Source organism: Apus apus, chromosome 1 (assembly GCF_020740795.1).
Source record: "Apus apus isolate bApuApu2 chromosome 1, bApuApu2.pri.cur, whole genome shotgun sequence".
Classification (NCBI taxonomy): domain Eukaryota; kingdom Metazoa; phylum Chordata; class Aves; order Apodiformes; family Apodidae; genus Apus; species Apus apus.
This window is the reverse complement of record NC_067282.1, coordinates 151,738,566-151,766,243: the sequence shown is the minus strand read 5'-3', so window position 1 is coordinate 151,766,243 and position 27,678 is coordinate 151,738,566. Positions and strand designations below refer to the sequence as shown.

Below are 27,678 nucleotides of genomic sequence, written 5' to 3'. Positions count from 1 at the left end.
TCGGCGTGCAGGGACTGCCGCAGGTGCTGCCCGCCGGAGAATGCCGGGATCTGTAGTTTATCTGCCTCTCCGTCCGCAGCAGTGGTGTTTTCTGGGGGGCAGGGTCTTTCCTCTGACCTGCCCGGGGGTCCCAAGGGGAGGTAAGTGTGCCCTGTGCTGGAGGATATCGCTGCGGCTATTAGAGGCGGGCACAACCACAGCCCCACAGTGCTGAGCCTCCCTGGCTTTTCCACTGTTCCTGTTCTCACTAACCAACAGCCGGCCAGCAGCTCGGAGGTGCGGGGTGTAACGCAAAAACCTCCGGCACGTATTTCCACAGACACATCCCCCCCCCCCCCTTCTGGCTCATTAAAAGGTTCTGGGAACTGTAGTTTGCACAAAAGGTTGCTGGGAACTGTAGTTTGCCCAGCCCACTGTCCCTGCAACAAGGACGTTGTTGAATGAAGTGGGTTGCACTGGACTACACGACCCCAGCCCTGCAGCTGGTAGTCTGCCTGCTTCCAGTCTCCGGTCTTGCCTGCAGGCTTTCTTGGAGTCAGGAAGAACAGCCCGCTCCCTGGCAGTTAGCAGATGTACTGTACTCCACAGCTTTCCCTCCAGGAAATCCATTACCCCAGGCTCACAGCTCAATGCTGCAGCAGTTGCCACAATGTTCTTGCTGCAAACTGTGTAGACAGTTGCCTTCTTGCGAACATATGTAGAGACACTTCCTGGGAACTGTGTCCTGGATCTGCATGAAGTGCTGGCAGGGGGCAGGATTAATTTTTCTTCCAGCTCAGAGGAGCTGCTGACTCAGCAAACTCCCCCGTGCTACCCTACTAGCACTAACCATGATAAAGACCCCTTGTGTCCTTCCCCTGTGCTCCTGCCATCCCTCTTTGTCTCTGGACAACGAAGTGCTCAGATTTCAGCTTAGCTCTGTGTGGAGTTTTACCTCTGCCCCAGGCAGGTATCACCCGCTGAGGCCAATGTGCCAATCCTGCTGTAAGGAATCTAGCCCTGCCTCTGCCACTCGCTCCTGTCAGGCCGAGCCTGGAGCTCAGCAAGTCACGCCCCATGGGACTCTATTCAAATGCACTCCCTGGCATGGACACAACCTGAATGAGCTCCCTCTCCAGCAGCTCAGCTTTTCCCACTCCCATCTAATAAGCACAGCCGTGCTTGCCAGCAGCTCGAGCATATTGAGAATGGAAAGGAAAGGCTGAGGTTTCACCTGAATGTGGCCAAAAGCTTTCCTTCACCTAAGCAGCTTCCTGGCTCTTCCTTGCCAGGGCAATGCAGCACTGCAGAGACACCGTGGTGCCTTGCAGACACTTTATTGATTTTGCACCTAGGTGTTTGTGTCTTTTCAGGTGGGTGTTTATTGAGGGAAGAGGGTGGATAAAAAGAAACATTATGGTTTATAGTCTTTTTCTTCTCATCCTTCCCTCTTCTTTTACTTACAAATTGCTCCCTTTTATTACTACAGACCATTAAGGCAGCTTCACCCTTCCCCCAAATGACCCAGGACTTCTTTCACAAAGGTCTAAGTGTGTACTTTGCTCCTTCTGTGGAGGAGTGCAAAGAGGAGGAGGGGAAGAGAGGGTAATACAGAAAAGGTTTCCAGATTGCTGACCTCCAGCTAATTTAAGCACAGGAACAAATCAGCTGCTGCAGGGTATAAATTCAAGTAAGTCTGGATCTCCATGAATTTATATCAGGAGCTGGCCAGCACTACAGTGACCAGTAACAGGGAGAAGATGAAAAACTATTTTTGTCCACCTATATGGAGCAGACTTTGGCCCAAATTAAATCGCAGCCCTTGGACCAGTCTCCACTGAGCAGTGGTGCATCAAAGATGCTCAGACTAACACTGACCTGAGCTGAAGCATCACACAGTGAACACAGCTCTGGGATGAAGGACTGTTGCCTTCCTACTTTTGGCTCTGAGTCAAACCATGACAAACTTGAGAGCCCTGCCCTGCACTCTGGTGTGCAAGAGATGCAGGACCCTGTCCGTACTGGTCACAGCTCCAGCAGAGAAAGGAGGTGAGGAGTGTGGCTTTCTGATATGAATGCAGTATTTGGGTGGCAGCACTTAGCCCCTTATCTTGGCCTCCAAGAAATCTGCCCTGCCTTAGTTTTCTTCTTTCTTGTATCAAAGGTCCACCCTGTCCCCCTTTCCTCCTCTCACGCACAGCCCCTCAGCCTCTTGCGCCTCTTTAAGTCCATCTCTTGTTCTCAGTGCCTTCTTCTCCAAACTTCCCTGTGCCAGTGCTGCTCATGGGTCAGAGATGGTCTGTATTCAGAGCACACCTTCCTCCATTAACACCAGCCTCCATCCCTGGCCAGCACTTCCAAGTCTTGCTCACCCCAGGGTCAAGGTGTGAAAGGTTAGTCAGTAAACTCTAAAGAGGTATACTATGAGTAAGTAAAGAGGCCAAGGTAAACCACTCTTATCCCCAGAGCCTTCTTTTCTGCAACACACAGCACAACATTTAATGGAAATCCCCTAGACAATGGCATTCCCCATAGTACATGAAAATCCTCTTTAGAAAGAAGTTAGTCTGGGGTGAGTTACTAACTGACACACTACGATGAGTTGGTGGTGTGGGCTAAATACAGGCCTGATTTGCACACCATCACCAGACATAGTTCTGAGATGCAACTAGCATGCCCTTGTTAAGGTCCATTCAAATCAAGCAACAGAACAGAGGAGAAATAAATTAAAATAATCCAGTGGCTGTTCCTCCTGCTTTGATGATAACTATATATAAAATACATGCACAGAAACAGAGAGATAGCAGTGAGCAAGAGCTTACATGGGGCAGTGTGACCGTGTAATGCCACACAGCCCTGCCAAGTATCCAGTTAAATCACAGGGACAATTGCACAGAGGGCAGGAAAAAGTGGCCAGCCACTGGGTAGACAGGGGATGGGGCTGAGAGAGAGTTAAGGAAAACAGAGCAGGGGGTGAAGTGAGTTTCTTGGTTCAGCAGCCAGCGGGCCTGTGGTGCAAACCTATGGAAAGCTACACGCACTGCAGTGCTCTGTACATGCATTGCAGCCTGATGAGTCTGTTGGCTACACAGCATACGATGCATCACTGATGCTGCAGAGCTGCTCTTAGGGAATTGTTGCACTGTAGAGTGGCAGTTGGAGCAGGGATCACCATGTGTTGGCACAGACAGTGTCACCACTCTGGCAGGTTGGGAACACATCTGGGTTTAAACCTGTGCAAGCATTTAGTTCACGAACACACACTGTGGCATAAGGCACCAGAGAATACTCTCTCCTCTGTCTTACTATAGGAATTGAGAAGGGGAGGGTGAGTAATGGTCTGACCTTTTTTTGCCATTAAGCTCAGTGAACTGGGCAAAGAAAATTCCCAAAACTGGACTCAGAGATGGGAAGACAATTCACTTGTAGCCAAAACAGCCCAGCTCAACTGCTACTGAGCCAGGCATACTGGAGCAGGAAGATAAAGGCCCCATGGCATGCAGGCAAACTAATCTTGCCAAGGCACCTGCATTCAAAAGAGTGTGTATAGTCTGTGTGTATATGTGCATCACTCAGCACCTCTGCTGGAAGAGTGCTGGGAGAAGGAGAGAGAACAGTCACATAGCACCTGGCTGCAAGCTGGGAACAGGAGAGATGGGAGGAGCACAAAAAGCCCCCAAAGGTAATAGTGATGGCCATCGCTCATGCAGTGGTCGTTGGTGCAAAGGGACAGCAGTGCTGGCAGAAGGGCTGCTTTGGAATGTGGGAGTTTGCAGGGCACCAAAAGGTTTGCAGGGAAGCAAAGTGTGAAACAGTGCAACCTGACTGCTAGGCAGCTAGGGAAGGAAGAGGAAGGAGCGGGACAAAGAAGACATGTGAGGAACAAGGGACTGTGGGATTACTTTTGGAGAACTGTTGACCAGGCTGTTTTCACAGAGTTCAAAACTGATTCAGGATAGAAGTATTGCAGATAGTAAAATATATCAATAAGCCAATAAAGTGTATACATGCTGGCCTAGGATTCTCAAACTTATATAGAGAGTTGTAAAAGCTCCAGTCTCAAGTCAGCCAAAGATCAATATGACCCTCTTCCTATATCAGGGCTGGTTTTCAGGCTACTTCTTGACCACCATGAGCCCTATCCCACCAAAGACATGCTATTCCCCTTTCCCTGTGGTACATTTTCCACAGGAGAGTTATGAACATTCCTACCCACTTTTCCCCTTCCCAGCTTCCAGTTCCCACAGGAAACCCACCCACTGAGTCAGGGACATAAAGATCTGCAGAACATTTATAGTCCTGGTGCAACTCCCCTCAGCTGTTCCATATGTCCAGTAGCATCTGTTATGGCTCAAAATAGGTTTTTGCTGTCTTCAAGCTTTGAAAACATTGTCTCAGACTCCACAATGTTCCCAGTGCTTTGCCTGCAGCATGAGAACAGATCTCAACTAAAAGGAGGGAGAGTATCAGAAGTCACTCCACTTTTTATGTACGTGATGTAACGGGGCACAGCCCAGGAAGACAAAGTATCTTGCCATGGGGAGAAAGTTCTGGATCTCTTCTCTGCAGGGAAATCAAGACAAAGGTAAGTGTCTGGTAAAAGATTTGCCAAAAGCTGGGAAACTGAAGACCGCTAAGATTTTGTGATTCAAAACCTGGATGGGAGAAGGGCAGTTTGAGTACTGCCAACCTTGGCACATGTACCAGAGAGGGGGAAGGGCCCTGTCATGGAGCCACAGGGCCAAAATGCAGAGCAAGGGGAGAGGGAAATTTTTCACACAGTTTGTGATCCCCAGGTGGATAGCTGGGCTGCACCAGACACCTCCCCATGACACACAGGACAGAGAAAAGCAGCTCAGTCTCAGGAAGAAGCAGAGAGATTCCCACTGCCTCTGGGACTGGGGAGGGTCAGTGGGAAAAAAGAAACACCACGCTTAAGCTGCATTGCCAAATGTTCGTTAGGACGAGAGCAAAAGCCAGCCCTCTGCATCCATGGGAAATTATTAACTAAATCTTCAAGAACATGTCAGTTTTCTCTAACAGCTAAATTTTCCTGGAGAAACAGAGCATGCAAATCACTCCTCTTTGTCTGTTTGTACAGAGGTGCCCGGCCACACTCTCAAACAGCTTTACCTCCCAGCCACACCTATGGCTTTAAACCTTAATGACCCACCACATTAAAACCTCTTAGCTTGGCTGATGGTAGAAGCTAGAAATCCTAAACTGACAAGATGTCACAATCTAGATCCTGCTATAAGATCTGATACTAGACAACACTGTCTGTAAAAATTTTTTGAAAAGCAGTGTTGCTCAGATTGGGAGGCCTCTCCACAAAGAGCTTAGCACCACTTGCTGTTCCCAGCCAGTCACCCCAGCCAGTGCTTATCCTTTAGTTTTCATGTCAACACCACACTTCAGCTTTGAAAGTTTGTTTTTAAGTGCTCTCAGTTACAGACTGCAATCACATGTCCTACCCAACCTGCTGACTGGTTCTTCCCTTTTTCCCTGTGGAAACAGTTGCTAGAAAATTACTCCACTTGGAATAAAGCAACGTGTTGCTACCAGCCTTTAAAAACACAGTGATTACTGGGTGGGGAATTCATAAACCATGGGACTAGAAAACCTTTCCCTAGCAGGAACGAAAATAAAATTAATTAAAATGTCAATCAAATCTAGCATGGAAAGTCTTAACAATTTGGAGGGAATAGTGTAACTTGCAAAAGAAGACCTTTTGGGAAGCCTAAGCCCAAAGAACTAAATGGAAACTAGCAAACATAAATGTTTACTCTTTTATCCAGATCTGTGTCCTGCACTAAAGGGTCACTCATTTCAGGCCCCTGTGCACTCTGCATATTCAGCACTTGCTGTAATACCAGCCCCAAGAACTCTAAGAACTAGGTTGTTAAGCGTGGATTTAAGTAGGGAAATGGAATGCTTTGTCACTGGAAATGGGTGGGAAGGAGGGTCAGGTTGTATGTGTGGGTGAGGAGCCGAGAAGAAAAAATAATCTGGCTAGTGAAACTTCAGCTCCACAAGAGGTGGGCAGAAACAGAGCTTGTGTGTATGCAAGTCAAGCCCAGGAAGGAGCCAAGCTGCAGCCAACAGGGGCCAAAGGAAACCCAGAAAAAAATCACCCTCCAGTAAGAAAGGATCCAGCCCTCATCAGTGGCTAGGAGAGGACCCTGCAAATCTGTGACCCTAAGCATCCACAGCACCCCTCAGAGAAAGGATAACCTCATCATCCTCAGATGTCTACAGTGTTGCTGCAAGCCAAAGAGCAGAACCTGTCTCATCAACTCTCTAAGCTACCAATGGGCCAGAATGGGTATAGGTTTGCTTTTTTGCCTTTTTTATGTTTGTTTGTTATTGTTTTTTTTAGTTTGGGGGTTTGTTTTGTTTTGGTTTGGTTTTGGTTTTTTGTTTGTTTTTTTTAGAGAAGAAAATACTAGAGAGAAAAAATTACTGAACATTGTCAGGGATACCTGGGAGGTATTTCAACTCTCAGATATAAGAAAATGGTCTGGGGAAAAATACATGCAACTGTGAGCTCTTATTCCGTAAGTTTCAGTTCCCCTAAGATTTTTAAGGTTACATGGCAAGTCTCACGGAAAGAACTGAAACACCCATCCACTCCAATCTTCACTATATAAGCTGACATCCAGTCTTTGAAGAACAGAGGTGTAACTGACTAACATGGAGTTTTAGATCAAAAAGCAAATGGACAAGGAGTGAAAGGAGGAAGATGGTGAAAATACAAGGAGAAAGGCATGCTGTCATTGTTGTTCCTGGGCCAAAACTGCTTGCTGAGGGTAAGAGACATAGTTCTACTCTTGGAGAGAAGGAAACATCTCATTTGCATCACCAAAAAAAGTGATCCCATAAAAAAAGAGTTCCTGAAAAGAAATCACGCAAGCAACACTCATATAAGTTTCATTCAGCAGAAAGACCTTGAAACACATTTATTTACCCTTTTTTTACTCCCAGAATATTTTTTTTTCCCCAGTGGGGATTCTGGATCATAGCAGTACAAAACTGGCTAAGTACACATTGCAGTTACAGTCTAAGTGCAAGAAGAGATCTGAACCAAGTCTCTAACCTAAGTGCCAACCTGGAAGCCATATTTGCTCCTTTAACAGCTACTGTCTTTCCCCAAACCTTTGCACTCAAAATAGCCATAAAGTGCACGGATGGCTTCTAAGACAGAGGCAAAGAGCAGGATCATGAGGCATAGTTAGACAAGTATGACCATCCTGTTGAGTGAACATGGTAGAACATCCTGAGTCATGAGCTTGGCTTGACTCAATTACTTCCCCTTGCTGCCAGCAGCACTCTCTCCCTTCCATTTGATATGGTAAAAAAGGTCACAGAAGCACAGAACAGCTGAGGTTGGAAGTGACCTTGGGAGGACACCTGGTTCACCCCACCTGCTCAGGCAGGGTCACCTACAGCTAGCTGTCCAAGTTATCTTTATGCTCCTAAGCAGCAGCAGTAGGCTAAGGAGAAAGTGGCAAAGCACCATGTGCCAGTACTTGTTACTCAACACCTTCCCCTCACGACACTTAACCAGGAACGATAAACCCATCTTTTCCAAATCCTGTTTCAAGGCAAATTATCTGCACAGCTGGGAGACGAAGCAGTTTATTTACACCGTCTTCCCCTTTCCCTCAGAAATTATGTTTTCAGGCTGTGCCCGCATGTACCATTCCACCCAGGCCCCGTCGTACACCGCAACATCTGGTTTGCCACAGAGGTATGCCCCCAGAGCCACGTGGCAGGCAGTGACCCCAGAGCCACACGTGGCTACCACCGGCTTTAAGAGGTCCACCTTCTTCTCCTGGAACAGACTGCGGATCTGCTCAGGGGTCTTCTCTAAGCCAGACTCTGTGAGGAAATCGGTGAAGGGGATGTTTGCTGACCCGGGGACATGACCAGGCTCAATTCCTGGAGGAAATGGAATACAGATAGGAATTAACCTCTACTGTCTGGGACAAATCCATTGCAAAACCCATTCTCTGTTTCACTGGGAGGAATGCTGTTCAGTGTATTTTATTAAAACAAATATATTTATTTTTGTTAAACTTTGCTTTACTAGATTAGTGGTTACTCAGGAAGGTCGGCTCTAACCTTCAGGTTACCACACGGACACAGTCCTGTCAAGTTTTGTTCTTCCTCCCAGTTCCCACCACATCTTCTTTACATCAAAGCACTCTGATGAAGCATTGACTGAAGCACCTCCACTGGCCCTTCTGAGGGGAAGCATGGCACCAGTACATGAAGAGACCAATTCATATATCATAAGAGATATTACACCTAATAAGAGGTGTATGAAAGCTGTGTTCCTTACCCCAGCCCTTCATGAGAAAAAAATACATGCCCTCCCCACCCTGGAATGTTCAGAGTAGCCCTTGCCAGCCAAAAGGAGGGCAGGTGGATACACTGCCTCAAGTCCCATCCTAAAAAGGACAGCCATATTTCCCTTCATCACTTCTACAGGAGTCAAACTGATGGGCATCTTAAACTAAGCCCTTTTTTATTATGCCAATGTCTCAGGAGGCACATTACCATCTCGGGGCTCTGGCTCTACTCCCTGGAACCGTCCTGCAGCGCGCGCATCCACTAGTTGGAAGCGGTGGGAATCCAAATTATCTAAGACGTCTTCATATGTTTTCACCAGGGACTTGTCCAAGGAGGCGTGGAACTCAGAGGGAGCTACCTGGCTTTTCCCAGAGCTCACCGCATGCCCCTCTCGCTGCCAGTTCTTCAGACCACCATCCAGAAGGGAGACAGCTTCGTGTCCAAAGGCCCGGAACATCCACCACACCCGGGGCGCTGAGAAGAGCCCCTGGTCACTGCCATCATACACCACAACATGGGAATCATTCCCCACGCCCAGCTTCCCCACATACTCAGCAAAGTCATCAGCCTTGGGCAGCATGTGATCGTAAGGCGAAGTACGGTCGCTGCACTGGTCAATGTCAAAGAAAACTGCACCAGGGATATGGCGCTCCTCAAATTCACGCTTTGGATCACGCTTCATCTTTGGCAAATACCAGGACGCGTCCACGACTCTCAAGGCCAGACCAGCTTGCTGGGTCTTGATGGCTTCTGAAAGCCATTTTGCAGACACCAGAGCGCGGTAGAGGAGTTGCGACATCGCTCCCGAGTCCTGGCCGAGATTACCCGATTCCTGGAGCCTGCCTGAACCCACCTGGCTGCAAAAGGAGTAAAGTTGCAAATTAGAGACCAGCCTTAAAAAACAAGTGACTGGATGAAGGCGCATTTTGGAACCAAAGACCTGTGCCTGCACTGAGGCGCTGGCTAACCCTAAAGCCAGGGGCGTGAAACGCTCCAGCCCTGAAAATAAAAAGTTTCACAAGAGCCCACCCCAGCCCCTGCCCCGAGGGGGGACAGCCACGGCACGACCCTGCTCTGCGCCCAGCCCCTCGCAGCCCACCTGGCTCCCCCACCGCCAGCGACCGCCAGGCAGCGCTGACAGCAACCAGAGGGGGGAGGGAAGGGGAGAGGGAAGGGGAGAGGGGAGCAGGGCGGCCCCCAGGACCCCGACGGGCGGAGACCGAGCGCCGCGGGCTGAGGCACGGCCTCAGGGCGAGGGGTCTCTGCCCCACGGCTCCCACCGCTCCGCAGCCCGCCGCCTCCAGCCGCGGCCTTAGCTGGGCCCTGGCGCCCCTCACCCAGCCCGGACAGCCCCAGCCCCACGGGCGCCGGGCTCCCAGTTCCAACCGCGCAGCAGCAGCGGCGGCGGCGGCGGCAGAACGAGCGGGGCCGGCCGGCCCGCCGCGCCGCCCCGTACCTGCGCGCTGGGGGCCTCAGCCGAGCAGAACCCACCCTCAGCGCCCGCCAGCCATGGCCGCCGCCACCGGGGGGTGTGGGGGGGAGTTGGTTGGCGGGAGCCAAGGCCCTCCCAGCGGGCCGGTCCCGGCCTCACCCCGCACCGCCCCCTCGGCCGGCACCTCCCGCTCCCCGTCCCGCCGCCGCCATTTCGAGCGTGCGCGTCCGGCGGCGGCGGCGGCGGCGGCGGCGGCAGCGCCCCCGTCCGGGCCTCGGCCCCGCGAGATGGCGCCGCCGGGGCTGGGCCGGGCGCTGGTCAGCGGCAAGTGGCTCTCGGAGGCCGTGCGAGCCGGGCGGGTGGGGCCGGGGCTGAGGGTGCTGGATGCCTCCTGGTACCCGCCGCAGGAGCGGGACGCCCGGCGGGAGTTCCAGGAGAGGCACATCCCCGGCGCGTCCTTCTTTGACATCGAGGAGTGCCGGGATCAGGCCTCCCCTTACGACTTCATGCTGCCCAGCGAGTCCCACTTCGCCGACTACGTGGGGCGCCTGGGGGTCAGCAATGGCACCCATGTGGTGGTGTATGACGGGGACGAGCTGGGCACCTACTACGCCCCCCGCGCCTGGTGGATGTTCCGGGCCTTCGGGCACAAGGAGGTCTCCGTGCTGAACGGCGGCTTCAAGAACTGGGTGCAGGAGGGACACCCCGTCACGGCAGAGCTCAGCCCGCCCGCCCCGGCCGTCTATCGGGCCAGGCTGAACCCCGTCTTGCTGAAGACCTTCGAGGAGATGATCCATAACGTGGGGTCCCTGCGGTTCCAGGTGGTGGATTCCCGCCCCGAGGGCAGGTTTCGGGGGACCGAGCTGGACCAAGGTAATGGCAGTGGAAGTGTCACCTGCCTCCCCACCCCCTCACCCCGCACCCGAGCAGGGTCTGTCACTGCTCGTCCGAGTCGAACAGCTCCTCCCCTTCAGCAAACACAGATCTTCCTAGGGCACCGGCATGCCCCAGCCTGACTCGTGGGTTTACTTTAAGGGATCCACAGTCGAGCTTTTGGATTCCGCTGGCCTCACAGAGTGCTCTTTCTTGTGGCTGCTTGTAAAGCTACAGGAGGAGACAGCAGAAAAGCCAGGTGGCTTCAGGATCCCCCCGCCCCACACAAGTTAATCAGGGTGCAAACACAGGAGGTGAGAGCTCCCAGGGGTTTTGTTCAGGGTCCTGTCTAACACCAGTAGACATGCACTATTTATCACTACTCATTCAGGTGCCTCTCACCATAATGAATGCACCAGCAAAGGCCCTGGTTTTAAGCAGTGCAGTAACCCAAGGGACATTTGCCTTCTTGGGCTGGTTCCCAGCAAATAGGGAACTCCCTTGAGCTGATGTTTGCCCTTCTGTTCTCTGCCATTAAATCAAACAAGCTTACGTAAGAAAAGCCCCAAACCCTTCCCAAATGCATGGGCTGTCAGCTTCTCTCTTTTGGATGTCCCAAGACAGAAACAAAAATTGATTTTGTTAACTCAAACACTGGACACACAAACTCCTGGGTGGGAAAACTCCTGTGCAGTGGGGACAGCTGGAACAGCAGCGTGCCTGGAATGAAATTCAAGTTGGTCGTTAAAGGAGGCCATTACTGTGTAATTTTAGCTTTGCTATATCCCAGAATAACCTCTCCTCTGAAAGGGAATCACAGTAATGGTTCAAAAAGAAGTGCAGAGTTTCAAAAACAAAACACAGAAAAGCTCAGCAACAGTTGTTGCGTCTGAGTTGAGCTCCATGCTGCAGGAGCAAGTTGCTTCAGACCCTACCTGGAGTACTGTGTACAATTCTGGTGCCCTCAGCACAAGAAAGATATAGACCTGTTGGAGAGGGTCCAGAGAAGGGCCACCAAGATGATCAAAGGCCTGGAGCACCTCTGCTATAAAGACAGGCTAATAAAATTTGGGCTGTTCAGCCTAGAGAAGAGAAGGCTCCAGGCAGACCTTATAGCAGCCTTCCAGTACTTGAAAGGGGCCTACAGGAAAGCTGGGGAGGGGCTTTTCATCAGATAGTGATAGGACAAGGGGTAATGGTTTCAAACTGAGAGAAGGGAGATTTAGGTTAGATATTAGGAATAAATTCTTCACTGTAAGGGTAGTGAGGAACTGGAATGGGTTGCCATGGGAGGTTGTTGATGCCCCATCCTTGGAGGTTTTTAAGGCCAGGTGGGATGAGGTTTTGTGCAACCTGTTCTAGTGGTAGGGTTCCCTGCTCATGGCAGGGGGGCTGGAACTTTATGATTTGTAAGGTCCCTTCCAACCTTTATGATTTTATGATTCTGTGGTCCTGAGGCTGTGCTGAGCTGCTGCCCTTGCAGGTCAGTTGTCATTCTGTCCTGGCTGTTTTATGTGAGTCCTGCTCTGCAGCCACTGAGTGTCACACCATGTCCTGATAGAAATTTCCACGTCTGAACCTCAGGAGCATTTGGCTGTTAAACAGCTGTGTTCCCATGGTTTACATCAGTGTCTACAGTTAGCCTCCCCAAACTCACACGACCTGTGCAAGGCAGTGCAGAAGGTGAGGGAGGTAACAGGAGTGACAGAGAGTACTGCAGGGTCAGAGGGGGAATTAGGCTAATCACTCATTCTGTTTCTTTGCCTATTGTAGTCCATCAAAGTAAAGGATGAATTTTAACCTCAAGATGTGAATAAAACGCTCCTCACTGAGAGCTGGTGGATTTTACATTCTCTTTCTCAAAGTGGGAGTTGTCACCAGGTGACAAGTACTGCAACCCCTGGCAGCATCTTGAAAACAGATTTTTTCCTTTGAAATGAGTCAGCATGGAACAGGTTATTTGTGGTGGTCCAGTTTTGCTTCCCACAGCAGATCTAGCAGGATAAGCACTCCAGCTGCAGCTGCTCATTCCACAGGAGTCTGACAGCCTTCTGAACCAGGCTGGCCAGTAGCTGCTCTACAGCCAGTGGTGGGTAAAAAGCAGCACTTACACCTTAAAGAGCAATTTGAGATCAATGCTGATTAATTACAGGGATCATCCAATCAGGGAGGAGAGACACTGCCTGCAATTTAGTGAAGAAGAATGGTCTTGAGGTTAAGGAACTTGCTGTGTTCTCAGGTGATTTCAGTTTAATTATTGCCTCAGCTCCTGACTTCGTAATTAAGTCAATTAATCTCTTCAGTTCCATGAACTCTATCTCTAGAAGAGGCTAATTTAGCTGACACTTTTGCCTCTTTAGTTTTTCAGTTTCTACTAGTAAGAATTAGTTGTCCCTGTTTTATTTTTGTGCAGCAGCTACCTAGCTGGGTTTTAGACATCTGTAGCATTTAAGATAAGCCATAATACACAGATAATTTTTAGTTGCTGGGAGAGGTTTCTCCAAGTTGCCACAGTGGAGAGAAATGGATGGCATTTCTATAGTCACAGAGGTCTTAAATGCAGGTATTGCTTTGGATAAAATTACTTGGATGTTCGTGCATGATATGCAGCATAAGCCCACCAGATGTGCAGCCCTGGCCTGTGCACTGGGTGGTTAAAGGTGTCCCTGCACAGTGCTGTGTTTCTGGAGGAACTAGCAGCTCAGGCCTGCTCACTAGCTGTGATTCAGCAACGGCCCAGCCAGATTCTGCAAAGGCCTGCTTACTCAGGTGCTCTGGGGAAGGAACCAGGAATTCTGTGGAGCCAGGCTGCACTGAGGCAGTCCCAGGCAATCTAGGGGCAGATAATTAAAAAAATTACATTATGGTAACCAGTGCTGACTCTCTCTGAGTATTGGGTACTGAAAACTGAGGAACAAGAGTGATAGCTGAACAGATGCATGCAGAAAAGCTGCAAATTTCTGAATTCTTTTACAGACACTTAGGAAAAGAGGGGAAAGTTGCCAGACAAGTAATCTGTCACATAAAAAAGCAAATACAAAGTCATTTCATGAGCTTCCAACTATTTTTCTCCTTGTTCTCAACCCCCAAGTAGTCCTTGTCTCCCTTGCGCTTGGACAACTCTGAATGTCAGTCCTCCGTGCCCCAAGCATAAAGCTTTTGCTCAGCCTGAATGTTCAGTGGCAGTGGGAGTGAAATGGTACTGCTTCTTCTTTCTCTTCTCCAGCTGGAGTCGGCAGCTGGGAGTGGACTGACTCTGCTTTGACTGTGAGGCAATACTCAAGGCACAACATGGAGAGTGAGAGACTTTATCAAAGTCTGTTTCAACCCACGGGAACCTACAATCCAGAGCTGTCTATTCATGTGACAAGGCTGACAAATGTTGACTGTTAGAACTAGCACTGTGGTCCTGCTGGTTCTTAGAGTTGACTCTTCTGGCTGTATTCACACACAGTATTTTGACATTGGTGGCCTATCAGTCCGACTGTGAGGACTCTTAGGGAGCTGGCCAGGATCAGGCTTAAAGTGTTCCTTCCACTGTGTTCACGGTAGGTTAGATTGAGATCACTAATGGTCCCTTCTGAGGCATACAGTTGGAATGGAAGAGATGTAAAAAGGGAGGCAGCAGTGGAGGCATTTGGACAGGAACAGCAATCTGCAGCCAGCCAACTCCAAGGCTCGGGGGGAGTTCAGTGTGGACGAGGCACATCTTTTATCTTTTTGATCTTAATAAATTTCATCTGGAGCTTTCATCACAAAGGGAAAAGCTAGAAATAAGAGGCTGTAGTCTTAGCTAGATAAATAGCCAACAACAACAACAACAAAAGTATATTTAATCTTAACAGATGTGGAAAAGGGGATTTAGCAGGGAAGAAGATAACATATTACAGGTTATCAATTGTGAGGGAGGACTGCCAGAAACCAAGCTGAGTGAGACTTGGCAAAAGGAATTAAAACAAATAACAAAAACTGCTGGAGCAAAGTGAATAAAAAGAGAACAGGGAGAGAAAGAATAAATAGGGTTTCTATGCAGTTAGCAGGGGTTCCAGATGAAAGATTGTGTACAGCCTCAGAATTATACTGAGGGTATGCTACCTTTTTTTTTTGATCTCGAGGGTAAGTCTGTAGAGTAGGGGGAGGGGTAGCAAGAAGGAAAAGTAAGTGGAAACGATCACTTCTAAAGAGGGAATATAACCAAAAGTTATCCATGTGCTCAAATCTGTGAGGCAGATCCAAAATGTGTAATAAGTCAGTCATGTGACATTGCAGCTCCATGAGGCAAGAATGTAATAAGTTTAATTAGAGCATGGTTCTGTAGGACAGAAACACTTGTGTTTAGGATATGAGGTACAGTTACAACCTAGGCAGCTGTTGACCTATTAGCAAATCATTAGCTATTTGATCTCTTATCAAACATGGAAGGCTTTCAAAAAACCCTTCGAAAAACATTACTTGAACTGAAGGCAAAATTGAGTAAAATACCTTGGTAAACTTGCACAGCAGCTAAGGGCTTTATTTCCTTGCCAACAGAATTGATTTGCCAGATGAGAGAAATGGGAACATGCGTGCCTGGAAGTTATGTCTGATCTTTTCTTCTAGCCTGATCTTCTTCTGCAAGATAGACTTGTTCCATTAGGACTTCATTGATACTTTATGCATAATATTAGAGGGCAAATTATTAATTCAATGTGAGGGCAAGTAGCACAAGAACTGGTTAGATTTCCAAAAACCTGTCTGAAGGGGAGATAAGGGAGATAAGAACAGCTTGTGCTGAAAGCACATCTATGAAGCAGGAAGTTTCCAGCATGGTCCCAACATTAAGCTGCTGTGGTTTTTAAAATATTTTTCTGAATCACTGAGGCACTGAAAACAGGGAGTTGCTACTGAAATGTGCTGCTGACACAGACTTGTGAAGGTTTAAATGATCACATGGGAAGTATTGTATTGTGTGAGGGACCACCAGCAGTGATAGAAGTAACAGGAAGGATAACACTACAGAGAACAAGGCTGGATGCTGAGTAGCACAAAACACTTAATTAGTTGTGTTTCTCTTACAAGCTGAAGGCCCACATTTGGAAGCAATAGCAGAGGATAAGACTTGGATGAATTAGTAAGGTGCAAGAACCTTGGATGCAATTTGGCCCTGACAACAGCAATTATGAATCTTCTGTCTACCAGTTGAGATGCTAGGAAACACCACTTCCTTATCCAGAAGCCTGGTGATCACCTAGAACTGTTTCTAGGGTAGCCAAGGCAGTGAAAAGTGTATCTAATGAGCTCTTACTGGGTTTTGACTATGGGCATGAGGCTGTTGGGAGTGCTGAGTGTTTGCTGTCAGTATGTTGGAGCCATGGCAGAAGGGGAGAAAAACTGTTTCAGGGTAATGTTAGCTAAAGATAAATGGTGCATGGACTGACTGTGATAAGCTTAATGTTGGAAATTAATATTCCTCCTCATCTGAGCAAGGAGGGAAGTTTGATGGCAAGGATCCAAACTGTTTCTGAAATGGATGGTTTTATGAGAGGGAGCCTATAAAGTGATCACTGTAATAGCTAGGAGCCAGGTTCTGTAATCCCAGGGTTCCTTGACTTTCTAAAAGTGATTACAGGAATCTGGTGTGGAGTATGCTTGGTGTCATATGAGGAAGGAGCAGATGTATCCTCTCCTCTGTTCAGATCCCAGCTGCATCCTGCCTTGCCTTCCAGTCCTGTGTTTCTCTCCTCTTGTCCTAGCAGAGAGAGAGCTGGTAAAACTTCCTCAGACACTCAAGAGCACTTCTTAGCCAAGTCCGATGGGTTGTGGTTGTGCAACGTCAGCTCCTTCTTTCAGCTGAACACACCACCCACATATATGAGTAAATGCAGTTTCTACAGAATTCCTCATCCTTCACTCATGGAGTGCAAGCACTGATCTCTGACTCCAGTTTTGACTCTCTGGAGCAAGGAAGTCTCCTTATTGATCAAAGTAAAAAATACTCTAAAATGAGACAGTTCTTTTCAGATCTGCTCAGCTCCCAACTAGAGAGTTGTTTAAGGGTGTTGAGAGTATGTCATGGCAGTCTCCAGTAAGAAAAGGGTACAAACCTACCTATTTTAGGATGTGTGAACAGACTAGAGAAGAGATCATGACCATGGGGCCTGGGACACCTAAGAACTGAATTGGTGACCCAGCAAGCTTCTTTGAGCAAGAGCTGGCTCTTCTAGTTCAGCCCTCAGGAGTTCTTGATCTCAGTACCCCTCCCATTACCCTTGGATGCTGTGACAGCCTCATTCTGCAGCTCACAGACCTGTCTGTATTGGGGTGATCACCAGTACTGCAGCAGAGCCTTGCAGAAATCCCGTGCCAAATGACAGGGTCAGGACCATTCATGCCTTGGGGAAACAGTAGCCAAACTCAGGCTTGTAGCCCTCCAAGTAAGAAGCTCTGCTGAGAACAAAAACCAAAGTTTTCTCACACTGCACTCACTTTTTTTATTATTTCCCTTCTGTCATACAGACACTATATTAATGAGCATGAGTTTTGCAGTTCTCTGTACTGAAATTATAAACTTATTTTCTGGAACTGGAAAAAAGCAATGGAAGCATCAGTCCAAAGCATGGTTGTTTTTTTGTGTTGGGGTTTTGTTGTTGTTGTTTGGGTTTTTGTTGTTGGTTTTGTTTGTTTGCTTGTTTTGGTTTTGTTTTAATGTTCGTCCCTCCAGAAGTCAGCAGTTTTTCTCCTGACTTCTCCCTGTAGTGCTCAACACTCCTGAAGGATACAAAAGGTGACAAGTACACAACAGTGCCAAATTTCTGAGGCAGTCAGGGAGGATGAATCAAGAGAAAAAGAGGGTCCATCTGGAACTGGGAGCAATTTTTTGAAGCTGGCTCAGGGCAGCTTCAGCTCTCTTTAGGCTCTCAGTTTCTGTCCAGCAGAGCAAAAATCCCTTCCACAGTACCCTGCCCAAGCCCTGGTTTCCCCATATGACATATCTCATCATGTCATGACATCGCTCTGCATGAGCAACCAAACTGCAGTGTCATTATGAAGTGTGATGTCCATCTCTGACTGGGTATACTTTAATAATTTAAGGGTGATAAAGGTTCTCTGCCCCAGACTCTCCCATCTCCTAAAACCAGGTACCCTGATGACTTAGGCAAATGGAAAGCTCTCAGTGAAACAAAGTACTATTTATATGACCTTCCCAGGGCTATCTCATTAGAAGTTCAAACCTAGCAAGGAGCCATTCCCTGAAATGCATTTTCAGCTTAATATATAATGTTTCCTGCTCCAGTGAGGCTTGAATCAAAGCCTAACAAAGTCAGTGGAAAAGTTTCCACTTAGTGTGGTGGACTTTGATTAAGCCTGTAGTGACAGAGTTTGAATTTCAAGGCCATGATGAAAACCTTATCCATCATATTTATATTTCTGCTTCTCTCTAAATACCTTGTTCTTGAGATGGAACTTTAAACTCACCTGAAGCTGTCAGCTGTACCAGTGAAAAAACAGAGCCCATGCTGATTTCATCCATGGAGTATCTAAAAGTGACAGAAAATCTAAATTCTCACTTCTTTGTCCCCATTGCCCCACAGTAGCTGCCTTAGCAGTAATGTGGCTGACTTCAGGTTGCTTTACTTTTCTGAAATACAAAGTTAAGGTGGCAAAGGAATAAACTGTGAACAGACAACCACCTTCACAAATTCCACGTACAAGCCACACATCCTGCTTCTGAAAACTGTGTCACTACACACTGCTGGCATGCTTGGGGAAGGTCAGAACTGCCCTGCTACATTCTTCTTTATACAAATCCCCTTAATGCCTTTGTTAGGATCTTTTCTGTAGTGGTTCTTTGATTCTTGTCACGTCTAGGACTTACTCAGATTCATACCTGTCACTGCTTTCGGGGGTAAATACTCCTCTTTTTAGCCCCATACTGCTTTGAATCTTCATCATCACCTGAAACAAATCAGTATCTTGGAGAGAGGAGGAGTATCTGCGGTGATGTTTCTTCAGTGTCTCTTTTGTAGGTGTCTTCCATCACCTGTGTTAACGACTCCTTGCTCATGTTTGCTTTTCTTGTTCACCCTTGCAGGGCTGGAATCTGGTCACATCCCTGGCGCTGTGAACATCCCCTTCCACTCGTTCCTAACAGAAACTGGCCATGAGAAGAGCATTGAGGAGATCCAACAAATATTCCGTGAGAAGAATGTGGATCTCTCCAAGCCACTTGCAGCCACGTGCCGCAAAGGCGTCACGGCATGTCACATTGCCTTGGCAGCCTACCTGTGTGGCAAGCGTGACGTGGCTATTTATGATGGTTCCTGGTCAGAGTGGTTCCACCGTGCCCCAGCTCGCTACAAGGTCTCTGAGTTGAAGCGCAACAAGGCCTAGAGGGAGAGTTGTTTCTTGGGCAAGGAGACCACACAGCTGCCTCCAGATCAGGGTACAAGGGAAGGGAGGAGGTGGAAGTGAAAAAAAAAATCATGTTGATTGATAGTTTGCCTTTCTTTTCTAAGAATCACTGGTAGATTCCTATTCACCTTTCGGTTTCTCACAGCGAATAAAATCTACTTCTAAGATTATATGTCTGTGAATATTTCTAATTCTTCTCTGTTGCCCGTGACTTGCTTGTTCTGGGTGGGAAAAGTAGCTCTGCAACATGAAGAAGAGTTGCACTCTTCCCTGGAGACTAAGTCTAGGGCTAAAATACAGCACTGGATGCTGAACGCAGGAGGACCAAGCTGTGGTTCTGACATTGACTTAATGTAAGACCTTTTTCCAGCCCACCATCTCTATTTTTTTAATGTGGAAAATGGAGACACCTTCCCCTTTCTCTCTGATGGGAATCACTGAGCTCATGTGAAGCATTTGGAGACACTAGGAGATCCAGTGCTGCTGAAATACAGCCTTGTTGATTTATTGCGACTGTGTTACAGAAGTCTCAAGAAATTCCTATGTATGTGATGAGAACATCTGGGCACAGATGTTTCATGAGACATGAGCCTTTTACTCTCCTTTTCACTCTCCTTGTTCTTTCAATCAGCAAGGATGACCCTGCTCTCTACCATGTTTCCTCTGGTTCCCGTGGAGACTACAGCTCATAGATAGAGGGAGGGTTGTTCCCTAGCAACTGTTCCATACCAGCTCCATACCTGGACTTCAGCAGGACCTGAACAAGTGACTGTGGCACCACATCAGGGATCATGGACCAGGTGAGAGAGGTAGTTATGGAAGAGTGCAAGAGGCTTTGTCTCATGTTTAATCCTGGATCTTTTCTTTTTGAAAAACAAGAAAAAAAATTTAAAATCCAGTGTCATTTTTATACCTATGGAGCTTCTCAGGTCTGAAAAGTTACTGAAATCTCCTCATGTTTTGGAGGCCTAGCCAGAAGTGGTATGTGAAACCTTTGTTGTCCACATGTTATGGCTGGTGAGCAAGACATACCAATTCCTTCACCTGCCTGAGTAGGTTAATTTTTCCCCTGGAAAGACAGCTCCCTCTTTCCTCCATGGCTGCATGTCAGGAAACTCAGAGTATTAGGAAAGTAAACGTGTTTTTTGAGGTGGTTTTTTTCATTCAGAAAGAAAGATCAAATTTAATCACTCTTCGATCAAGATACATGTTTTCTGGTGCATCATCTGTTGTCCCTCCCAGAATTGGCTTTGCAGAGGAATAAGTAGACCGAAGTCTGTGGCTTCTGTTATCTAGGAGGATGGTAAAATGGCCTTAAAATCCTTCTTGACGTCAGTATGTGGGAGTCGCAGAGTGGTGCTTTGACTTCAGACCTTCAGGCTCAGAAGTAAAATGAACAATAAGCAACAACAATAACATCACATACAGCTACAAACTAGAAAGCAGGAACAGTTGCAGGCTTCAGTGTCCTTTTATCCAGGAGAAACTGGCAAAATGAAAGCTATCAATGAACAGGATTTGGGAAATGAGCACCTTGCCTCATTACACAGAAATTCTTCTTTGGAAGAAATAGGAGAGGAGGAATTTCTACAACAGCAGACTGGAAAGTTCTTTCCACTGAATGTAGTAATAATAACAAACAGACGTATTCTTAGGTAGGAGGTGGAAATGAATACAGTCCCTGTGAGCTGGGACTGGCTTCCTCTCTTTAGCTCTTGTAGCTCTGTTCTTTATGTGGGAGAGGTTCTGTATCTGAATCGTAGAATCATAGAACCATTTTGGTTGGAAGAGGTCTTTAAGATCTTGCAGAGCACACAGCATTGACTCCTGGAGTCTGATTAATACAGTAACTTCAAGATCCCAGTGTTGTACCAGACATGCTGCTCCAAAGTACTGGTACAGAGTAGAACACAAGCTGCTGGTTCAAGTCAGCCCTGGTGAGTTACCTCTGGAGTGGAAGGCTTCCAGCCCCCTCAGCATCACCTCCTCTCCTCACTTTTTATGGCCTTATTTTAATGCACCAAAGAAAAGAGCTTTTGTAGTTGTACAGCACATGACAGGTCTGACATCTCTAGGTGTTTCAGACTGAAAAAATCACATTTTGTCTGAGTTTTTTTCCAATTTGGCTTGTGTCGGCAGCATTACCTGTGAGAACTCTTGCAGCTCAGTGTTCCACAGAGACGCTGGCTGGCCGTGTCCTAGGCAGGCTGTCCCATGTGAGCTGTTGATGTGAAACCCTGCAGGACTTCTGTGCTTTTTAATCTGAGATGATCATGGGTTGTAGGACCAGCCATGCAGGTAGGCAGGGGAAGCACTATCTTTATCAGAAGGTGTATAATACATTTGTGTGAGAATAACCTATTGTTATCTAAAGATGAGCAGGACCACCATCCCCTTCCTTCCCACCTCTGAGCCTGACAGAGCCTTTGTTTCTCTTCCAAGGAAGTGCTAGACATTCCAACTTCCCCTTCCCCTGACGACTGTGACTATGTGCTGGCCAGAAGTACTTCAGGTAAGCAAGATGTCAGAGAAGCTGTTCCTCCTTTATAGCTTGCTCTGCAGTACAGCTTGTGAGGCTGCATGTCATTCCCTCCCTCCCATTGAGCACGTACCTCTGTGAAAGGAAACTACTCAGACAGGGATCCCATGTGCCATGGACTGATGGGCTAAGATCACTCCATGCCAAGCTTGTCTTCCTCCACTAGTGGACTTCATAGAATCATAGAATCATAGAAACATAGGGGTTGGAAGGGACCTCGAAAGATCATCTAGTCCAACCCCCCCGCCAGAGCAGGGTCACCTAGAGTACATCACACAGGAAGGCGTCCAGGTGGGTTTTGAATGTCTCCAGAGAAGGAGACTCCACAACCTCTCTGGGCAGCCTGTTCCAGTGCTCTGTCACTCTCACAGTAAAAAAAATTTTTCTGATATTCACCTTAAACCTCCTATGCTCCAATTTGTATCCATTACTCCTTGTCCTATCACTGGTCATCACTGAAAAAAGCTTAACTCCATCTTCTTGACACTCACCCTTTACGTATTTGTAAACATTGATGAGGTCACCCCTCAGTCTCCTTTTCTCCAAACTAAAGAGACCCAGCTCCCTCAGCCTTTCCTCATAAGGGAGATGTTCCACTCCCTTAATCATCTTTGTGGCTCTGCGCTGGACTCTTTCAAGCAGTTCCCTGTCCAAACTGTGACTTGTCTCACTACTCCCTGCACAAGCACAATGAGCCACTGATGTCCTCTGAATTCATCAGCAAATGCTGATGAGCCACAGAGACTACAACTGCATGTTCCTGAGAGTGAGAGTCATCATGGTTTGGAGGAGCCCCTACACATAAGAAAACACAGACCTTTGCCTGTGTGCTTCACCACAAGATATTTCCTTCTGCACTTCCTTGCATGTTCATCTCTTGCTCCTCAGGAACCTTTGCCTGGTTCTGGAGGAATACTGGTATAACACTGCTTAGTTGTTTGTTTGGGGTGTTTTTTTTTCTCTTTCCTTATTTGTGACCTTTACTGTTTATTTTGTTGTCTGACAATGGCTCAAGGACATGTCTGGTTGCTTCCAGCTTCATTTACAGTATCACCTGTTGTCAAAACAGTATCAAATTCATTGAGCTATTATTTTTGTCTTCAAGTTGAACCTGAGGAAGAGAAACAAGAGCTTCCTCTAGAAGGCTTATGTCCCAGCAGACAGGAAACATCCCAAAGGAACCCCAGCAGAGACTCCTGGGAGATCTCCAAGGACTCAGTGGCTGAGGCAAGAGCAAAGAACTCCACGTCTATTAAATCCCCAGTACCTCTTTCAGCAAAGTGTGTTCAGAATAAAAAACAGAGGAAAGAGAGTCTCCAGACCAAAACTCCCTCCACTGAGAGTCTTAATTCAGGAAGACTTGAAGAGGAAACAGAAGATAGTGGGCATGAGCCAAGAGAGGGGAGCAACACCTACCGCCACTCTGCAATATCCAGGCAGAGGGAAGCAGAGGGAACCAAATCCACATCAAGTACTAAAGAACCAGCAACAGGCAAGCACCAGACCCTGAAGTCTAGAGGACCTGAATCTTCCAGGAAGACCATCAAAGCCAGCTATGAAAAAGCCAAGGAGACCTGCAACAGATTAAGTCCCAAAGAATCTTTAGCATCATTAGGGCCAGATGGGAAAGCAGAATGGAAGCTCCCTCTGGAGAACAGAAAGAGAACGAGCTCCATCTCTGATAGTAGCAAATATAAATCAGCCAGTGCAGATGAACTTACCAGGGAAGACAAGGTATTGGACGAAGCTGTTTCATGTATCCTTTGTGGCTGGTTGAAGGCTGTTTTTATGGTTTAGCAGGAGGCTAAGTGGGTGGGATATTAGCAGTATATTAGCAGTTTATAGAAGACATGTAGGGGGATGGATTTGGGCTTCACCCTATGGGGCAGTGACACATTCCACAGAAAGCCTTTCCCATGTCTTTTTAAATTATCTTTTCCCACCCCTCTTCCATTTATAAGGTTCCTGTAGCCAGGCAGAGTCCCAACTCAGCAAGGCAAAACAGTGTAGCACCAGGACTGAGTCCAGGTCCCAACACTATCATCCCTTCCTAATTCCCTTTTCATCAGTCCTATTCATCCCATGCAATTACAATGCCTACAGCAGCCACTGAGGGAGACTCAAGGACAGACCCAGGTCCCAGGGATTAGTCATAACTCAAAGACTTATGTGGGAGTGGAAATATGAGGGGTTTGCTTTCACTTAAGGAATGTGGACTCAGAGTGGTTCCTCGTTCTTTGGGTTTTCAGGAACGTCGAGCTCTGTGCGAGGCCGCGTTAATCATGGGACAGAAGAGAATCGGCGACCGTACTAAAATGCTGAAAAACCCCTTGGACTCTCCTCCATCTTTTGCTGATTACAACCATCTGGGTTTTAACCTGAGGTCAAATATATTCCAAGGTGAGTGGATACCCATACCTATGCCTGATCTTCAAAGCTGGTTCCATCTACACTTTGCCTGGGCTCAAGGCAGCCACATTGCTTTGAGTAGAGATCTGAGTGTAGGTGACCCTCACTTTCCCCTCTTATTCCTTCAATCCACAGTCACTGCTTTTCCAGGCTGTGGTGCTTGAAGAAATGAAAGCTAGAGCCTTCCTTTCTATGTGTTGTAGTCCTTTCTATTTTTTTTTTCCAAGATGTGAGAAGTGGAGGTGGATCATGACCCTGTCCTTCACATTCAGAGCTGTCCAAATGAACACCATTTGCAATTCAAAGTCCCCTGTCATCTCCAGTCCCAAGTTACTTCCAGGGCCATTAATGATGCTGTTTCTCTTCAAGACCTTTAGAGATGTGTGGCTCTGCAATGTCTTCCCCAATCCTCTGTTCCAAGGACCCCAGGGATCCCTCCAGCTAAACTTAAATTGGGAATTCATCCTCTTCTTGTTACCTTGTTACCATATCCAAGACACTCTGAAACAGTTGTCTCTGATTCTGGTTTCTTATGTATCAGCATGAGACAGATTCATTTTCCTTCCACATTATGTTCCATGACAAGGCTTTGCTGGGTTGCCAAGACTGCATTGGCCTGGATTTGTTCAGTCACACAGGAAGGAAGGACATCTTTCCCCAGGGAGCTCAGCACCATTATTATCAAGGAAAGGGTACAATAAAAAAGGTGAAGAGGAAAGCATAACAGATTAAAATAAACCCCCCTGAAATGGCTAAAAGTCAAGAGGGCATAAAAAGAGAAGTCACAGTTGGGAACTATTTGCTAAGCATCCTGGCAGAAAAGGAGCTGAGAAGGCCTGGAGTGGTAATATGGTGCTTCTGGTGGAGCTGTGCTGCTGAATAGGAAATTACTCACATGACTGAGGGGATTCAACAGGAGATAAGTGGGCACTTGACTAAAGAAAGGGCACTAGGATACAAATAAAGATGATAGCTTGTGACACCCTCTGTGTGTGTCTCACACTTGAAGATAAAAAGCAGATAATTTGCCAACCACAATCTCCCTCCTGGGTGGTGAGGAAGCTATTATTCAGCACCGGGCCACACACCCAATCAAAGGTGTTGCAGTCAAATATGCCTTTTCCTGAGCTCTAGAAAGTGTTGGTGTTGCTCCCCTGCTCAATTCCAGGACTGCAGTGGGGTGATTTCTGTGTACAGTTCCTTATTTGCTGTTTCTTGCAGGTGGCCCACTGAAGAGCCAAAGCTTGATGAAAGATTCCTACACCCCTGAAATAATTCAGAAGGCAATCAGGGACCCCAAGAATTGGCATGGAAGGAGAACTGATGAGCTAGGTATGGTTTCTGCCAGGAAAACTACCTTGCTGAATTCCTGAGATGGGTGATCTCTCTGCCTGAGATGGGTGATGGCTTCTGCCAAGGACAATGGATGGGTTTGGGCAAAGGTGTGGGGGCTCTAGAAATTGACATTTTCACAAGTTAGGAGCTTTACAGCTAGAAAAATCCTTGAGTGTTAATGGCTTGAGAAGGGAGGCTGTAACTGAACTATGATTTGCCTTCTTTACAGGAGAATGGTATAAGAAACATGCACTAGATCTTAACGTACAGAAAGCATTGGAGGACAAATATGGAAAGAAGAAAAGCAAGCCTTAGAAGGTGAAGGTAGAGGACTGAGCTACATTCAGAGAAGTATCTTCTTCCTCAGCCTTTTAATAAACCTCTCTAAAAGTATGAAGCCACTGCTTGCTAGTTGTCAACAACAGACTTGGTGCTGGTGCTCTCTTTCCCTCTCCGTTAGGGTGTCTTTGGGGAGAGCAATGCAAGGTAAACCTAAATGTGAATACCAAAAGCATCACTTAGCTGGTGACTGGTAAGGTGGGCCTGACTGGTGTGTGAGGCACATGCTCTTGCAGAGGGATGTGGTGGTGAGAGGAAGCCATGTAGAAATTCATCTGCTCAGCACGTAAGGTGGAGTAGGACCTGTGGGCTGTGTGTGTGCAAGCTCATATTTGCCAGAAGGTTAATGATACTTTGACAGCTGTCCCAGCAGTCCAGAGAGAAGTACAGGGGATGTGCTGGGAATGAGCCAGGGTTGCCCAAGGACCTGGATGCTGCCTACCTCTCCCCACACTGAAAGGCTGTAGAACTCCCACACAGAGAAGCTTCAGAGCTGTATGTACATAGCAGCTAGACACACCAAGCAAAGAACCAGCTCCCTATTGGTGCTTCTGAGGTCAACTCAGGCTTTCTTGCTAGAAAGGCAACAAATGGTGTCTACTCTATAATATGGGCACAAGTCTGTATCATTGGCACCAGATGCCTACATGGGGAAGGAAAGGACGTTCTGTGCCCACCACTCTAGCTTTGTTTTTGTATCTGCCACATGGAGCATTTCAGGGAAAGCCCTTGCCCTGGGAGGCAGCAGCAGTAATGTATGAAAACAAACAGAAACTCACCTGAGAAGAGGAGGCATCAATCAGGGTACTCACTAAAGCCCACACTGTTTGCAGGCCAAGCCAATACAAAAAAAAACCCAGCTTATTCCACCTAAAGGGAATGGGAGATCTGCAAGAAGCCCCAGGACTTCTCCAATCTGCAAATAACCGCCAATGTGAGTGGATCCTTACTGAAGCTCTCAAGCCCTACTCACCCCTGTCAGCCCTTCACCTAACTCAAATGTCTTTCAGAAGCACGTGCGTGCACCCCACAGTCTGCACAATCTGAAGTTCAGAGTGTGCATCTGGATGGTAACCAAGAGTCACTCAAGGACTTGAATGATGCAGGATATGCAGGGTCTTTAGGGCTTCCCAATGTGTTTTTCCCACAGTATTCAATGGCCCTTATTGCAGGATCCTGCCTCCCAGCTCTAAAGTGTAGCAGTTAGGTGCAACAGTCACAGAGTATGTGCCTGGGAATAGTGACGCCTTGATCTTTCCTGTCTGGTCCCAGGCTTGCACTGTTTCAAAAGACTGACACTTTGCTCCCTGATATGAACTGTTTTGGGGCAGAATTAGGATCATTACTTCACCCTTCATCAGCTGGAGATTAGATAACAATATGCGGACTTCATAAAAGTAGTGAAGGAGGTTAAAAATTAACTAATGATAATCAAGAAATTTTAATTTTCCACAACCAGTAATTAAACACTTGGAATTCAGATGTTTCCAGGCATGTGTCCAGGTCTTTCAAATTAAGGAGACGGGCCAAATGGCAGTTTGTAGAAACCTCCCTGTGTGTTTTCCCACTACACCAGTACCAAGTGGCCCCAGACTGAGCACATACCACTCTCTGGCTTCAGCTGAACAGCACAGCTCTGTCTGAACACTCTCTTCTTGGTGTTGTGTCCAGCACTGGTGACCACCATGACTCTAAGTACACAATAAATGCTGTCTTCTGAGATTGCAGCAAGTCCTAATCCAGAAAACATGGAGCTGAACAGAATTGTAGTGACCCTGATGTACTGAAAGCAGGCAGTTCTGGGTACATTTAGCTAATGTACACACAAAGCACAATGTGGGCTGAATCAGAATACAGATTTACAGATCTATTTCTAATGTCTGTTATAAATAGAAATAAAGGCAAGCAGATGGCAGGATTATGGTACAGCTTGGAACAAATGCCCTTTCCTACCTGTGAAAGGCTCATGAAGAGACTAAATTAGAAGGTAAATGGACTGATTTTTGGTCTTGTTGGTGCACCACTG

At 47.3% G+C, this 27,678-nt stretch overlaps 3 protein-coding genes across 5 annotated transcripts; 2 read left to right on the top strand and 1 right to left on the bottom strand.

The window, feature by feature from the left end:
* Positions 1-6,903: 6,903 nt before the first annotated feature.
* LOC127383355 (3-mercaptopyruvate sulfurtransferase-like) lies at positions 6,904-9,886 on the bottom strand. 2 transcript variants are annotated; one of them, XM_051616159.1, is made up of 3 exons: positions 9,791-9,886; positions 8,542-9,191; positions 6,904-7,920 (listed from the first exon to the last, which is right to left on the bottom strand). In XM_051616159.1, exons 2-3 carry the CDS (start codon positions 9,131-9,133, stop codon positions 7,622-7,624), a joined length of 891 nt encoding a protein of 296 aa, XP_051472119.1. In that variant the 5' UTR covers positions 9,134-9,191; positions 9,791-9,886; the 3' UTR covers positions 6,904-7,621. The 2 variants fall into 2 exon arrangements, with proteins under 2 accessions (XP_051472119.1, XP_051472111.1); XM_051616151.1 differs by having other exon boundaries at positions 9,826-9,866.
* A 100-nt stretch (positions 9,887-9,986) lies between these two features.
* Positions 9,987-19,200, top strand: TST (thiosulfate sulfurtransferase). Its single transcript, XM_051616173.1, has 2 exons — positions 9,987-10,639; positions 18,711-19,200. Exons 1-2 carry the CDS (start codon positions 10,054-10,056, stop codon positions 19,007-19,009), a joined length of 885 nt encoding a protein of 294 aa, XP_051472133.1. The 5' UTR covers positions 9,987-10,053; the 3' UTR covers positions 19,010-19,200.
* A 79-nt stretch (positions 19,201-19,279) lies between these two features.
* TEX33 (testis expressed 33) lies at positions 19,280-25,690 on the top strand. 2 transcript variants are annotated; one of them, XM_051616137.1, is made up of 6 exons: positions 19,280-19,830; positions 21,473-21,542; positions 22,675-23,303; positions 23,819-23,969; positions 25,200-25,310; positions 25,543-25,690. In XM_051616137.1, exons 1-6 carry the CDS (start codon positions 19,822-19,824, stop codon positions 25,626-25,628), a joined length of 1,056 nt encoding a protein of 351 aa, XP_051472097.1. In that variant the 5' UTR covers positions 19,280-19,821; the 3' UTR covers positions 25,629-25,690. The 2 variants fall into 2 exon arrangements, with proteins under 2 accessions (XP_051472097.1, XP_051472086.1); XM_051616126.1 differs by lacking the exons at positions 19,280-19,830; positions 21,473-21,542 and having other exon boundaries at positions 22,009-23,303.
* The last annotated feature ends 1,988 nt before the right edge of the window (positions 25,691-27,678 follow it).